General features: G+C 42.2%; 1 protein-coding gene across 5 annotated transcripts in view; it reads left to right on the plus strand.

Annotated features, from left to right (window-relative positions):
- The window catches only part of slc41a1 (solute carrier family 41 member 1), a 65,647-nt gene that overhangs the window by 9,297 nt on the left and 39,097 nt on the right, over window positions 1–17,253 (plus strand). For all 5 annotated transcript variants that reach the window (XM_061833545.1, XM_061833544.1, XM_061833548.1 and 2 more), the window contains one exon: window positions 12,643–12,750. In XM_061833545.1, the coding sequence (XP_061689529.1) occupies window positions 12,643–12,750 (108 nt within the window). The remainder of the gene's footprint in view (window positions 1–12,642; window positions 12,751–17,253) is intronic.

Consider the following 17,253-nt stretch of genomic DNA (forward strand, 5'->3'; position numbering starts at 1 on the left):
CCCTGTTTTTTTTTCTTCTCACATATGCCAATTAGAATTAAGGCTAAAGAATTTACATCTTGGTCTCTTCAGACTAGAGATCTTATTTCTCACCACCATCTTGGAGTACTTCAGGTGTTAGTTTTTTTTTTTTTTTTAGTAAACTCCACGCGGGCTTCAGTGTGACTTGCACTGAAGAGAGACTTCTATCGAGCTACTCCACTATAAACCACTGACTGTTGGAGGGTTGCAGTGACTGTGGACTTTTTAGAACTTTCGCGCATCTCCTGACTGCATCTCTGGATCTCAGCCACATCCTCTTTGATTTCTTCTCTACGTCTCTCCAAGGCTCTTCTCTCCTAATTGTTCAGTTTCCAAGACAGCCAGTGTGAGGAAGGATTCTCGTTGTCCCACATGTCTTCCACTTAAATGATTATGGAGGTGACTGTGTTCTTGGGAATCTCAAGGGCAAAGGGATATTTTGGTAACCTTGGCCAGATCTGTGCCTTCCCATAATTTTGTTTTAGAGCTCTTCAAACAAATCCTTTGACCTCATGATTTCCTCATCAAGTCCAGTCAGTACCACAGTGACTTGCGGGTTGTCCGAATTTCTCTGACTCTGCTCTTTTAAACAGAAAATGCAAATGTTCCCTTATCTCACAATTAAACTTCCTCTGAGTTCACATAATGTGCTTGCCCCTCAAAGAGTAAATGAACACAACAGAAGGAACACATGCACACAGACAAATTGACAAGGGATATTAACTGATTCACTGATACAGCAAGCCAGCAATGATAAGACCAAGTTGCAGCCTTTCAAGCGACCTTTCAAACATATAGTTCATAGTTGGCTTAGTTTAGTTAGCAATGTATATTTTTGTTTGTTGACATTTTCATCATAAGTTTGCAAAAACACAAAATTGTTCTTAGAAATGTTCTGATGGGAATTAAATGCTGTAATCTGAATCTTTGAACGAGCCATTTAACTTCAATGGATGACTTATTGTATCTGACCACAGTGCATACGTCTGATGTTCCTCACAGTGGTCAAAGGGGGCGCTCACGGGCTTAGTGTGTTTGCTCAGACACGTAAAAAATTACAGGGAACATTGGTCTTGACATTAATCTACGTGTTTACTTCATAAACGTTGTTAACAAAACAAGCATGCTCCTAAACAATCAGTATTCACCCGGAAACAGGAAATGCAAGTTAACCATACTGAGCATGTTCCGAAGTGATGCCAAAAGCACATGTTCCGAGCTGCTTCACGTACTGCGAGCGCATTTACCTCGAACGTCATCAACATCACGAGCCATGTCAAAGGAAATTCAGTTACACTAAAAACATTTCTGGTATCTAACACAGGTGATGTTTCAGTATCTAACTGTAATAAGCACGAGATTGTGATTTACTTTGACTTGATCTAAGTTCTAACATTAGACTGCCCATATATCTAAATGCGAATGGTCATTTTCCCCTGTGGTACCGCGTTATCTTGAAGTTGAAAACATTTCCCCTCTACATGCTTTAGGAAGATATAGATCATCTCCCGCTAGCTTTTATCAATGGGTTGATAATAGATACCGCCGTAAATTACGCTAGAATATAACAATACATCATGATGAAATAAAATGATTTGATTATATGAATACTTAGTTTTGAAATTGAATGTCTATTGACCGCTTTCAAATGTCTGTCTCAGTACAATGTCAATAAATTATGATTATGGTATTAGGTAACAACTACATACTTGGGTATAACAACTCAGTAAGATATTTAAAGGTCCTGAGATTCCATCCCTAATCACACCCGCAACTTTATCTGCGGACATGGCTGGAGGACCACACCCGTAACTATATCTGTGAGCATGACTGACCACACCTGTACATTTTTCAAATGTAAGTGACTGGTAATGTATTGAGACAATTTTTGTTTCCTAGTGGAGAACCAGAAATACTGTTGTAGCAACACTGCATATTGTTCATGAGTCTGTGATTTCCGATTGTCTGAGGGGACATGAGGGTGGATGTTGGGGAAAAGGACACTTGATCTCCATGCTAGTTAATGTTCTTCCCCCTCGTCCTCTCTATGTGATAACGACATGGTTTAATGGAGGCGAAAAGTGATTTATAATTTCTTGACACAGGACATAAAGAAAGCTTTTGCTTCCAAGGCTCAATAGCTATGAGCCATAATAAAATAGTGTGCATCAAGTATTCATTGGCAGTAGTGTGTGTGTGTGTGTGTGTGTTTCTTTCGGCTTGTCCCTTTTGGGGTCGCCACAGCGTGTCATCTCAGATGAACGCATATATATATATATGTTTGGCACAATTTTTACGCCGGATGCCCTTCCTGCCGCAACCCTTCTCAGGGAGTGGAGGCCCCAGTGGTACCCGGAACAAAAGGGAGGTTGTGCGACTGTTCAATGAGGACAAACCATTTGTTCGATTCTAAAATACAATGTTTACATTTCATCAAATTCATTTAAGAAATTTGCACTGTGTTATAGCTGGAATAAGTCACCATTTTGTGATTTCGATAACAAAATATGGACATTCCCTAACATTTGACAGGTCTGTCAATCAATCAGCGATTGCCTGTCAGTTTACTTCTGTCTACCATGTACATAGTACAATCCCGATTCCATTAAAGTTAGGACGTTCTGTTAAACATAAATAAAAACAGAAAATAAAGGTCCAAGCGGGGTGGACCAGTTGGCGGAAGGTGTCTGGTGTTCTATGGGACAGCGAGGATGAAGAGCAAAGTTTATTAAACAGTGGTGAGGCCGGCGATGATGTGCGGATTAGAGACGGTGGCACTAAAGAAACAACAGGAAGCAGAACTGGAGGTAGCAGAAATGAAGATGCTGAAGTTCTCGCTTGGAGTGAGCAGGTTGGATAGGATTAGAAATGAGCTCATTAGAGGAACAGCCAAAGTTGGATGTTTGGAAGACAAGGTTAGAGAGAGCAGACTTAGATAGTTTGGACATGTTCAGAGATGAGAGAGTGAGTATATTGGTAGAAGGGTGGTGAGGATGGAGCTGCCAGGCAAAAGAGCGAGAGAAAGACCAAAGAAAAGGTTGATGGATGTTGTGAGGGAGGACATGAGGACAGTGGGTGTGAGAGAGGAAGATGCACGATAGGCTTAGATGGAAAAAGATGACACGCTCTGGCAACCCCTAACGGGACTAAAGCCTAAAGGAAAAGAAGAATGATTTGCCAATCATGTTCAACCTATATTAAATTGAATACACTGCAAAGATAACATATTTAATGTTCAAATTGATAAATGTTATTGTTTTTAGCAAATGAGCATTAACTTGGGATTTTATGGCTGCAACATGTTCCAAAAGAGCTGGGACAGGTGGGAAAAAAGACTGAGAAACCAACACCTGTTTGGAACATCTCACCGGTGAACAGGACGATTAGGAACAGGTCGGTACCATGATTGGTGAGAAAATAGTTAAACAATTTAAAGACAATGTTCCTCAACGTACAATTGCAAGGAATTTAAGGATTTCATGATATACAGTCCATAATGCAGTAATCCCTCGATTTTCACGGATAATGGGGACCATAATACCCTGCGAATTGTCAAAAGCCGCGAAGTAGGACCCCCCCCCACCCACACACACCCCAAGAATTTTTATGTACTGTAACTGGGTACCACAATGATTAAAATATGTAAGCAATATTTATGCTTTATATATTTGAGACTAACATTACAACACTACACATATTTACTCAAATCTTTAATTCTAAAACCTTTGTTAATCTTTCCTGCAACAGTCGCACCACTTTGCTACTTGTAAGGCTTTATTAGATCCTTTAAGCACTCAGAATCAACGTGTCCTCTCTTAAACACTACTCCTCCCCCAGTCATCCTCGCTAAACTTGTAAACTGTACACACCAGCAAGTGCTTGTGCTGCTTTTCCACAGGCCTGCAGAGTCCTGTCTCACTTGTTCTCTCTCTCACGCGCGCACACACTCACACACACACACACACACATTTGGAAGAGAGGCTCGTAGAGGCTTAAAGTTCACTCACCTGCAGCATTGCCACATGATGATCGTAAACATGTCCTCTTCTAAAAAAGGCCTTTTTCATCCATGTTAAAAACTTGTGCCCACTATCTGGGAAACTTCCCCCATGTAAAGACAAGCAGCACCATACAATCGCACGTTTCTGAGGCCGTATGTTTTTTGAAAATTTTGAACAAGCCTTTGCTGGCCAAAAAGCCACATCCTCGAGGGGGCGAATAACACTGCCGGGTCCAACAAGGAGAAAAATGCCCCATCTGGTGCCCTGGAGGACATCCCACAAGGTACCAGAGTGTCGGTACCATTTGCTGCACAAAGTGGTTGATTCCTCTGGCTGGATCCCTAAAAGGATAAAAGTGCTCCCAAATAGGAGCCCATTACTCCTGCTGGTTACCTAAAAGGATAAACATGCACGCGGAGTCACCACCTCTCGGGTGCCGCGGAGGAAGCTTTTTGCTGGGGCATAACACTGAGGTGCTATGTTAATTATATAATAAAAAAATGTTATTGCTTTAAAAATAAAAGTTATCTCAAACACAACACTATGATACAGTACATATGCAAGACAGTCAACAGTGTGGACGAGGCAACGCGGAAATGGGTGAGACAAGGGAAGTTGCTGGATGAGGGTTAGCTGGATGATGATGATGCGCGACCAATCAGGTTATGAGATAAAGCCACTCGTGCTCTTATTGGTCGATGTCACGCTGGAAAGCAATCATGCGCCTTCTATAAACGTGTCTTTCGGCAATATGCCGATGTGGCTGCTTTTTTTCTATTCTTGATTGATAAAAAACCCGTGAAGTACGGAAGCCGCACAAGGTGAAGCGTGAAGTAACAAGGGAAAAGGTTCAGAGAATCTGGACGAATCCCTCTATGTAAGCGGCAAGTCCAACAACTGTATTATACAACCATCCATTTTCTAAGTCGCATATCCTCACAACGGTCACGGGGAGTGCTGGAGCCTATCCCAGCTGTCAACGGAAGGAGGCGGGGTACACTCCGAACTGTTTGCCAGCCAATCTTAGGGCATATGAAGACAAACAGCCGTATTCACAATCTCACCTAAGGGCAATTTAGAGTGTCCAATTAATATTGCATGTTTTCGGAATGTGGGAGGAAACCAGAGTGCCTGGAAAAAACCCACACAGGCATGGGGAGAACATGCAAACACCACACAGGCGGGTCCAAGATTAAACACGGGACCTCAGAACTGTGAGGCCAACGCTTTCCAGCTGATCCACCGTGCTGCCTCAAAAACCGTATTATGTATATTTTATATTATAATATATCATCCCCTCCTTGAGACATCACCTTATCGTGACTGGTCTGTCTGGGTGCTCTGAGGTGGAATCTTCTATCTCTTGGGTTGAGGTCAACGAGGTGGTTAAAAAGCTCCTTGGTGGCAGGGCCCCGGGGGTGGATGAGATTCGCCCAGAGTTCCTAAAGGCTCTGGATGTTGTGGGGCTGTCCTGGTTGACACAGCTTTGCAACATCGCGTGGACATTGGGGACAGTGCCTCTGGACTGGCAGACTGGGGTGGTGGTCCCCCTTTTTCAGAAGAGAGACTGTAGGGTGTGTTCCAACTGTAGGGGGATCACACTCCTCAGCCTCCCTGATAAAGTGTAGTCAGGGGTGCTGGAGACAAGGGTCTGTCGGGAAGTCGAATCTCAGATTTAGGAGCAGCAATGAGGTTTTTCGTCCATTTCGTGGAACACTTGACCAGTGCTACACCCTCGGCAGGATCCTAGAGGGTGCATGGGAGTTCACCCAACCAGTCTACATGTGTTTTGTGGACTTGGAGAAGGTGTTCAACCATGTCCCTTGGGGCATCTTGTTGGGGGTTCTTCGGGAGTATGGGGTACTGAACCCCCTGATATGGGCTCTTTGGTCCCAGTCCGACCATGGATGATTTCACATCTTTAATCAGTAATATTCCATCCCAAATATGAGAAAATTTTGTTGTTGTACTTGACATGCTCACACCCTGTCTGTGCTTCCAATGTACTTTGCATATTTTTGTTTTTGTTCTTTGAATCATGATCAAATCTTTCATTAATTTTTTCAAATATATTATTTTCTATACTTTGTGATATCATACCCACTGATTCCAGGCAAAAGAAATTGCTTTCCATTTCTTATAAAACAGTTGTCAACTATTAAACGTTTACATTAATTTCCTTCCCTTGTTAGTGATTTTCTCTGTGTTTGCATTTAATCCATGTTCACACAGTGACAACCACTTTCTCACTAGTTCGATGAATGAATATCCATCTATCCATTTATCTATCCGCTTATCTTCACAAGGGTTGTGGGAGTTCTGGAGCCTATCACAGCTGTCAACGGGCAGGAGACAGGGTACACCCTGAAGTGGTTGCCAGCCAATCGCAGGGCCCATCGAGACAAACAGCCGCACTCACAATCACACCTAAGCGCAATTTAGAGTGTCCAATTAATGTTGTATGTTTTTAGGATGTGGGAGCAAACTGGAGTGCCTGGAGAAAACCCACACAGGTACGGGGAGATCATGCAAACTCCACGCAAGCGGATCCAGGGTTGAAGCTGGGATCCTAGAACTGTGAGGCCAATCCTTTCCAGTTGATCCACCATGCCGCCCTGATTAATGAATATTTAGATTAATAATAGTAATAATAAGTCAATGATGGCATCATGATGCTGACTTTGGTGCGGGCAGCGTGGTATTGATTCCCGCTCAGTGATGGTGTCCATATGTACCAGGTGACTGACTTGCCGACCAGTTCAAACTGTAGTCCGGCTTTCACCCAAAATTACCTGGGATATGGTCCGGCAGTCCCGTGACCCCTGTGAGGATAAGTGGCTTGGAAAAGGGATGTGTGGATCGATATTAATTATTATTATTATTATTATGAATGTGGCAGCACGTTGGATCAGCTGTTAAGTGTTGGCCTCACAGTTCTGAGGTTTTGTGTGATATTTACATGTTCTCCCTGTGTCTGCGTAGGTTTTCGCCGCTCACTCTGGTTTCTTCCCACATCCCAAAAACATGCAACACTAATTGTTTCTAGATGTGATTGTGAGTGCGGCTGTTTGTGCCTTGCGATTGGCTAGTAACTAGTTCAGGGTTTACCCTGCCTCCTGCCTGTTGACTGCTGGGATGGGCTCCAGCAGTCCCACGACCCTCATGGGAATAAGTGGCTAAGAAAATGGATGGATGGATATTATTAATGCAGTAGATATTGATTAATATGTTGGATATTCTATTTGAAAAAAAAATGTACTTGTAGCCAGCATTACACATTTACCCTAACCTCCATCTCCTCTCCTTTTTTTTTTCTTCGTACGAAGTCTTTTAAGATAATTGGGACACATTCCCCAATGGTGTGTGTGTGCTTAGTTTCATGGGGCATGATTCAACATTAGCCGCTAGGTTGGAAAAATTGATGCCAATCAAACCATATTAAAGCGAAGAGAAATCAGAATAAATCAGGGCAAAATAGTTCATATGTTTTGACAGCAAATGAAGCACTGAGGGCAGAATCAGTAGATGTGGTCATTCTTCAATAATTCCCGCTCAGCCATTCCCGCTCCTGTGCTGGTTGGTTATTTGATGATAATTGAGTGAGTGACAGGCTGAACCAGGAGAGGACAAAATCAGTCCATGAAGTGATCCCATTTCGTCATTCAATCAAAAGATTTGTTCTTTCAAATAAATGCTTCATAAACGATACATTACTGTAGTGACCACCCCAAACCGAGTGAGGCTAAGTACAGTGAAGAAAATAAATATTTGAACACCCTGCTATATTGCAAGTTTTCCCACTTAGAAATCATGGAGGGGTCTGAAATTTTCATTGTAGGTGCATGTCCACTGTGAGAGAGATAATCTAAAAAGAAAAATCCAGAAATCACAATGTATGTTTTTTTCACAATTTATATGTGTAGTATAGCTGCAAATGAGTATTTGAACTGCGGGGCTATCAGCTAGAATTCTGATCCTCCAAGACTTGTTAGTTCGCCTTTAAAACTCCATGTATTATCCTGAATCAGATGCAACTGTTTGAGGTCGTTAACTGCATAAAGACACCTGTGCAGCCCATAAAATCACTAAGACTCAAACTTGTAAGATGGCCAAGACCAAAGAGCTGTCCAAAGACACCCAAGACAAATTGTACAATTCCACACAACTGGAAAGGGCTACGGAGAAATTGCCAAGCAGCTTGGTGAAAAAAGGCCCACTGTTGGAGCAATCATTAGAAAATGGAAGCTGAACATGACAGTCAATCTCAATCAGAGTGGAGCCCCATGCAAGATATCACCTCGTGGGGTCTCAACAATCCTTAGAAAAGTGAGGAATCAGCCCAGGACTACATGACAGGACTTGGTCAATGCCCTGGAAAAAGGTGGGACCACCGTTTCCAAGCTGACTGTTGTTAATACACTAAGACGTCATGGTTTGAAATCATGCATGGCACGGAACGTTCTCCTGCTTAAACCAGCACATGCCAAGCCCAGTCTTAAGTTTGCCAATGACCATTTGGATGATACAGAGGAGTTAAGGGAGAAGGTTTTGTGGTCAGATGAGACCAAAATGGAACTTTTTGGTCATAATTCCTTTAACCGTGTTTGGATGAAGACGAATGATGGGGGCGGTAGCATCATGCTTTGGGGTGTTTTTTTTTGCAGATGGGACAGGACGACTGCACTGTATTAAGGAGAGGATGACCGCAGCCATGTGTTGTGAGATTTTGCGGAACACTCAGTCAGAGCATTGAAGATGGGTCGTGGCTGGGTCTTTCAACATGAAAATGACCGAAGCACAGAGCCAGGAAAACCAAGGAGTGGCGTCAGTGGCGACTACAGGAAACATTTGACTTCTGTAATTGCAAACAAAGGCTACTGTACCAAATATTTACATTGGTTTTCTCAGGTGTTGAAATACTTATTTGCAGCTGTATTACACAAATAAATCGTTAAAAAATCACACATTGTGATTTGTGGATTTTTCTTTTTCGATTATCTCTCTCACATGGATATGCACCGATGATGAAAATTTCAGACCCCTCCACTTGCAATATAACAGGGTGCTCAAATACTAATTTTCTTCACTGTATAACTGTTACAAACCAATAGGTACAGTCACTGTCGTGGAAAAGGGGCTGTATTTATGTCACTATTGTATATGAATGCGATCATATTTTAAACACCCCCCTTTCAATATTTATCAATGTTCACCATCTCAAACAGCAACCAAAGTAATGTTATTCATATGTCAATATTATTAATAAACCAACAGGAAACCCAACCTCTGTAATCAAGCTAGTAAGATTGACATTTCATCTTGCAAAGAGCATGTGACCATGTTTTTTTTTTCTGCATTTGTGGAAGCACAGTGCAATGAACATAACTCCTCAGTGGGGTTGCACTCGAACTATATTATCCAAAACTGTTGCAAATGGAAAGTGACACTACTTGCTGAAGTCTCTATGAGGCTGCCAGTTTGCGTCAACATTGCATGCCTTGAGGTTCATCCGCTCAGTGGGTGCAGCAAGTAAGTGATCACAAATGAAATACAGCCATGTTACTTAACAAGGCTATTTGACACCGAAAGAGATCACATACCAGAACTCCTATAGGTCTGCACATAGTGGTACAGGGGTTATCCTGTCAAGTTCCTAGAAGAGAGGAGGCCATGAAGAGAGGGCTTCTTTGGCTAAAAGCCAGTTTTCAGTGGAGACAACAACATATATCACCATAGGGGAGGCAAAGAGCTAGCTTGTGAGACAGAAGTAGAGTGTGCTAGAGTAAGCTCTAAAAGCATGTGGCTGTGAAAGAGGAGAGGAGTGCTCAAAGGTGCTCTCAAGGCTGCTGCTTTGACAGATGGCAGTGAGCCAAGTCAAGGGACTTGGCTGAAAGCAGCTCTCCTTGACCTGACAACAGCAAAGGCAAGTCACAAGTACTGTAACTACTAATGTTTTAGTGTCACACCTAAAAAATACACAAAAACAAACAGAGCTTTGACAACATTCTTATCTGTCATGTACATGTGCATGGAGAGTAGAATCAACATAGCTGACTTCTTCTTAAATAATTCACATTCATCCATTCCTGCTCCCATGCTGGCTGGTTATTTGCCGATAATTTAGTGAGTGTCAGGCTGAACCTTTTATTGCAGTACATAATTAACATTCCTCACTTGGAGTATCTTCTGCTGGAGGCGGAGGCGATGTACATAGCTGAGTTTTTTACCTAAGAGATGAGAAGTTGCTTTTAGTGTGTGTATGTGGGTACCAAAATGTTTAGAATATGTCAACAGTACAGTATGTATTTATACTTTGCATATTTAAGGAAAATATTTTCAACGGTACAAGTGTCTAGTTCAGGGGTGCTCAATTTGTTGATAGTGAGAAGGTTTTGGTCGATCGGGATGGCGTGCCGCGAGAAAAAAAAAAGACATCAGTTGCAGTATTCTGACCTTTAGCTCACCGCAGATGTGCAATCAACAATAGGACAGGAAAACACGCAAGTCAGTGAGTTCCCCCCCTATTTTAAACCCTCGCTTAAGAAATCTTATCAAACATGAGTATGAATGCTGGAGTAAAGAAGACAAAAACATATCACTTTCATACGGAATCTGAGGTGGACTTTTTTTTCACAATGTCATTTTCGAAGTGCGTTTGGCTCATCTGGCAGTGTAGTGAGATGTGGAAAATACGACACCGACATTCCGCTGAACAGCAAGTTGTGAATGAGAAAAGTGAATGAACTAAAATCCCAATTGGCCGCACAGCAGTCACTTTTCACACAATATAGTTCAACAGCAAAAGCCGCCACGGAAGCATTGTTCCGGGTTCGTCACATCATCGTTAATAACAAGAAGTCCTTCCAAGACTGAGAGATGATAAAAGAGGCGTAGCTGACTCGATGTTCCGATCTCTTGAAAATAAGGTGGAAATATTATCTTCAATAAAATCTCTGCAGCTGTAAAGGAGTACAGTTACATGGCGCTGTGAAGCTGTGGCTGGTGTGGAAGGAGATCAGAGATTGTGAGTTTTTCTCACTGCAGTTGGATCAATCCACTGACGTGAGTGACACAGCCCAGGTGTGCATTTTCATGGTGTTTAGCGATCATCAACGTGAACTCAGATAGTGACAAAAAAAATTTATGGTTCACTATGTTGTGTTGTGCAATATTGGCTCATGCGGTTACGCAAGGCACACAAACATACATTTTGAATCATAAAGAATCCTCAATATACTTTAAAATAAGTTTTGCATTTTTGTAGTGGGTAGATCTTTTTGGCTTGGTCATTCTATTTCATTTTTGTCGTTCTAATTAAAAAAAAAAAAAGCCCCCAACCCCCCTCCACCTAACCCCCCGGTAAATCGCGAGCTGGCTGCTTGAAAAGTAGATCTTGTGGTAAAAAAAATCTGGGCACCCCTGGTCTAGTTAATTCTTTATTTATTAAAACCTTGTGCTGCACAAAAACATTACATATTTAAGCACTTAATAAACATTCCTCACTCGGAGAATCTTCTGCTGGAGGTGCTGATGGTGTAAGTGAGGTTTTTATCTTTAACGAAAAACATGGTGATGGGTAGTTGTTTTTGTTTTTCATTCTACCTCAAAATTCCCCTGTACAAGGACATAACCTTGTTAACACAATTGCTAAACTCGACAGCTCGTACCATACTGTCATTGTGATGTGCAAATAATTTCTCCACATAACAACAAGCAGCATCGTTTTCAGCGGAGGAAGCCTCAATATATAGAGGCAGACTTCTGAGTCTGTGAGGCTTTTGAAATTTTTAAAACCAACCTTTAATTCCTAAAAAGCCTCATCATCGTGGAGGTGAATCACTCCTTGCCACTCGAGGTTCACCAGCACTTTCTTCAGCCTCTTCATTATCGTCACCAGACCGTTTTTCTGCAATTTGCTATCCACAAAGCTAATACAGCTTCCATTCGAACACTTCCTATTTCGCTGAGTCACCACAAGTTTCGCTTCCTTTGTTAAAAGTTATTGAAGCTGTTTTACATATATTTACAACATCCTTCTTAATGTACGATACCGTGGATTTATTTACGCCATAATGGAGCACCCAAAAAATTTAACTTCTGGCGTCTTTGATCATAACCAAAGGTTTAACTTTTTCACTGATAGTCAACATCTTCCTCTTCCTCTTGGGCGCTTCAGAGGAATCTTTCGCATCAGCACAGAGCTTCGGTTGCAATGTAAATCACACCATAATGACGTGCCACAAAAGCATAACTTTTGCTGTCTTTGATCATATCCAAAAGTTTTGCTTTTTCACTGATTTGCATTGTTTTCCTCTTGGGCGCTTCGGAGGAACCTTTCGCATCAGCACAGCGCTTTGGCGGTATTGTAAACGAGAGGTTATCAGATAACATGAGTGTTTTGCAAAATTTCTGTTCAAACCAATGCAAAATCCCTTGCTCTGCCACTGATTGAGTCTAAAGACAGAATTTAAGGACCTCACGAGTGAATGGAGGTCAAAGCACAAAGCCGTGATGACAAACAGGCAATATAAGGATGAACACTTATGCAGCATAAAAGCATTGAGTTGTTTATTCTGCTGTTAACAATGTTCAGAATGTATGTACATTGTGATCATTTCAGCACTGGACTGTGTTTACGGAGGTCTCAGAGGTGTTCATCCTTGTTCCCGCACTACTGGGGCTCAAAGGGAACCTGGAGATGACACTGGCGTCTAGACTTTCCACAGCAGTAAGTAATGTTTGCCTCTTTGTCTTTATTTTCCTATTGAGTTGCCCAGGTTTTTCTGGATTCTGTGGCTATTTAGTATTTTTTTTGTCAAGAGTTGCCCAATTCCAATTCCTGACAATCATCGAAGTGGCACTGTCCATCAATATCTTGGGGCCCATGGTAAAAAATGATGAATAAATCCACGAAGAAGTTGTCGAGTGTACACAAGCGTATGAGAATGGATTCGGTGACGAACATACAGGAAGTGCGTCACGGGTAAAGATTGACGTCCTCCACACCCCCCAAAAAAAAAAAAATAATTGACATTGCTCCAAGCCAATGGACGGATGTGATGCCAGGAAGATGCTACGTGCTAGCCAATAAGGGAAGTTGCTCTATTGCACCACACTTACCAAGAGTCAGGATTTACGTCATGGCTAAAGATTCACATCTCTCTGAGCCAATGTGATACCAGTAAGATTCTCCGGTGGTGGCCAATGGTGGCAGCTCTATTGCGCCGTTTTCAAACCAAGATACAGTACAAGATGTTTACATTCGGTGGAATCCAGCACCATTTTTTTTATCACCGGGCACTCGGAGACAGACAACTCTTGCACCCGCAATAACACTTAGGGGCACTTTAGCGTGTACAATTAATGTATGTTTTGGGGACTTTGGAGGAAACCGGAGTGCCTGGAGAAAAACCATGCAAGCACGGGGAGAACATATGCAAACTGCACACAGGATTTGAACAACCCACTAATATGGTGGAAAGAGCAGCAGGACCCGTCTTTGCTGTCATCTCTCTTTCTTTGAAGCTGTCCAGAAATCTTTCTCCATAGCCCCAAACTCCTCCCACAACTGAGTTTTTGTCTCAGTGACCACCAAAGCTGCATTCTGCTTGGCCAGCCAGCACCCATCCGCTGTGTCAGGAGTCCTTCATGCCAAAAAAGCCCAACAGTACTCTTTCTTCACCTTATTGCCATCTCTCACTGACAAGCACCGACCACCTTATGACCACAGCTCTGTTCAGCCGCCTCAGCAATGATGGCGTAGAATGTGGTCCACTCGGACTTGATGTTCCCTGCAGACCCTCACAATATCTTTGGGGCTCCAAGGTTGGACTGGCATCTTCTCCATCATCGGAGCCAACTCACCACCAGGTGGTGATCATTTAACAGCTTGCGCGTCTATTCACCCGTGTATCCAAGACATGCAGTCACAAGTCCGATGACACTACCACAAAGTCGATCATGGAACTGCAACATGTTCTTAAAAAGGATGTAATTGGCTGACTATACTCAAATATCACTCGATTGGGGCAATACGGTGGTTAACTAGGGAGCACCTCCGCCTCACACTTCTTTGGATCCGGGTTCAAATGTGGCCTGACTTGTGTGGACTTTGCATGTTGTCCCCGTGTATGGATGGGTTCTCTCCAGGTACTCAATGTTTCCTCCCACATCCCAAAAACATGCATGGTAATTTGGTTTAACACTCTAAAGTCCCCATAGGTGTGAATGTGAGTGTGAATGATTGTTTCTGTGTGCTCTGCGATTGGCTGCTGACCAGATCAGGGTGTATCCCGGCTCTTGCCGAATGATAGCTGGGATAGACTCCAGCACGGCCACGGCCCTAGTGAAGATCAGCACTATAGAAAAAGGTTCGATGTTTTACCGTATAGAAAAAACAGCACCATTATTTAGCCCATACCATGAGTTTTATTGACACTTTCATACATCTCCTATTGAATCAGAACAGAGGGGTGAAAAAAAAAAATCAAACTATAGTTTGTGGAAACAGTAATTTCGTGACTAAGACAAGTCTTTGAGCTCACAGGACAGAAATTGATTGAAATGCAATTACATGCTGACCTTCCAGTTTTGGACTCCACAGTCCACATACTTAGAAGAGAATTAGGCAAGAAATGCAGCTAAGCAGACCAATCCTCACATTCTTTCCACTCGTGTGTGGGAAACAAGTGACAACGCTGATTAGCACTAGGCCCAACTGACCTGGCTCAAATGACTCCCACTTCACAAGGAATCAATTCCAACAAAATGCGATTTCAAGTCTCCTATGAAATTGTAAAGATAACAGTGTTAACATGTTGGCATTTTTCCATGTAGTTTTGTTGGGGAGTAAGCCAATGTTTCTAGCAGCTATGGTTAAGCTATTTCAAACAGTTGGTCAGGAAAAAACTGTAAATCTTTGCAAGTTGGATAAATATAATGTAATCCCTATTTACAGCTGTTCTCTACGGTCAGATTTGAATCTCATATCACCATTTGTTTCCTTATGCAAAACAAAAACTAGACAGAAAATGAAAACTACATGATAGCAGGTGCATGAAATTTGTGAATATTACTTTTCTCTTGGTTTTGCTTGAAACCTCTTCGTCATTGCCCAAAGGTGTAAGCACAAAATTATCTACCGTCACTCCTCACAAACTGGGCCAAAGCATGTCTTGAAAGATTACTGTGATCTCTTGATTGATTGACGCTTGCTGGAGCACATTTCTTTCCATGTCGCCACTAATTAGGAGATTAAGATTTCCTCGATCCACGTATCATGTTAAAACACAATGTAGCCTGTAGTGTATCTCACCTGTCAGAGTTTTGAATTTATATGATGTTTCATTTTCTTTCCTTTTTGCTGATCTTCACCAGATCTGATATAGAGACTAATATTGCATTGATCTCCAGTTGTTCCAATGAAACAATACAGTATACGGTATATTGCAGTGGTTCCCAATGGGTCTATTGCAATCGACCAATCGATATGGGAGAGGCAGTTTTGGTCGATCGCGTGACTGAAAAAAAAAAAAGAAAAAAAGTCGTTAGACCAGGGGTGTCAAACTCATTTTACATTGTGGGCCACATGTGGCCTCGGGAGATGTCAAGTGGGCCAGACCATTAAAATTAATGCAATATCATGTCTTTACTTTGTTTTGGCGTAAAGAAGCACAAGAACATTAGTAAAATGTTGATGTTTAATGAACATTCCTTTTACAAAACATTTTATGAAACACATCAGATTTCCCAAGACAAATGTGCAATTTACTTTTATCATTCACATATATGCATTGCAACTGATCCCACTGATTGTACAAAGGCACAAAACTTTAACAAGTAACTGGTATTGAAAAATATAGTAATGCATTAAGATTAAATGAAATTTATAAAGAAACTCATTTTTAAACCATTTACATGTGCAAATTAAATTAAATTTAATCGTCTATATTTCCCACAGCCACCTCACCACACCTTACAAACTAAGGAAAGTGCTATTTAATGTGTAAAGAAAAAAGTATTCACATGTCAAGTAAATGTGTAAATTTCATACATAAAACATACACATACAATGCATACTGAAAATTCACAGAGTTGCATGAACAGTAGAATTCAACAATACTCTTTTGTAGTGAAGTTGGTGACTAACATCAAAGGTCAAGTGACATCACTATAAACATTCTAAAATAGATATTGTAGTGAAAAAGACAACATTATTCACTTCAATGTCAATACAAAAAAATAAATATGAGCGGAGAGCGCGTCATCCATTCGCAAAGTTGCGGAAGTGTCATTCGACATCCAAGTGGTCGCCATATTGGCTGCATCTCCTGTCCATCACCCCGGACATTCGCCATTGAAAACACGCCTTGGCCCCTACTGTGGGAGACTAACACGCCCCTTCGGACACGGAAGGTCTTTTCGAAGAAGAGAACATCTTACAACCAAGTGAAGTTACCAGGGCAATATTATCCTATTGTTTTGAGCCATATTTAGAAGATATGCAGATCACGGCCAAACCGCCTCCCCCATCCGATCTACTTCTGCGGCAGAGATGAGCCATCGCCTTGTCGGTCGGGGTGGCTCGTCGCATCGCCGAGGTGGCTTATCATGTCGCGCGCGTTGGGCTGCTTTACGGCATTGTCATCGCACGTGGCTGAGTGTGCTGTTGCCGGCAGTGTTGTTAATACAGGGTTCGCACGCAGCCCTAAAAGTCCCTAAAAACCCCTAAATTTTCGAAGGTGCATTAAGGGGCTCCTAAAAATCCGCGAAAACCGCTCAAGCCCCTAAAAAGGCCTTAAATTAAAAAAAATCAAACGGATGACCTCTACAGTATCATCAATTGCACGAATAAATAAGACCAGTTGTGCCACGTTTGTGATGTCAGTGCTCTTGTCGATTATAACGGAAAATGCAATAAATGACTTGACTCTCTGTTTCAATTGGCTGTCCAAATCTGCTGATAGGTCCAAAATCCTCTCTGCTATAGTACTCCTCGATAGGCTAATACTGGCAAAAGCGGCTGGGATTAAAGATCGGGCGAAAAATCAGAGTCCAACAGAATGTGAGGTGCTGGACAGGTCGTGGTCGGGTCATATTCATAGCTTGCCGGCGGACCGTGTGACACGGAAGCGGAGAACGTCATGGAGCCTACCCGGATCGGACAGGCTTGGTCCTCCGGCAGTTGGTCTACCTTGCGTTGGTCCCAGCAATGCCGCGTCTTTCCTGCTGG

The sequence above is a fragment of the Syngnathoides biaculeatus genome, chromosome 10, assembly GCF_019802595.1.
Source record: "Syngnathoides biaculeatus isolate LvHL_M chromosome 10, ASM1980259v1, whole genome shotgun sequence".
Classification (NCBI taxonomy): domain Eukaryota; kingdom Metazoa; phylum Chordata; class Actinopteri; order Syngnathiformes; family Syngnathidae; genus Syngnathoides; species Syngnathoides biaculeatus.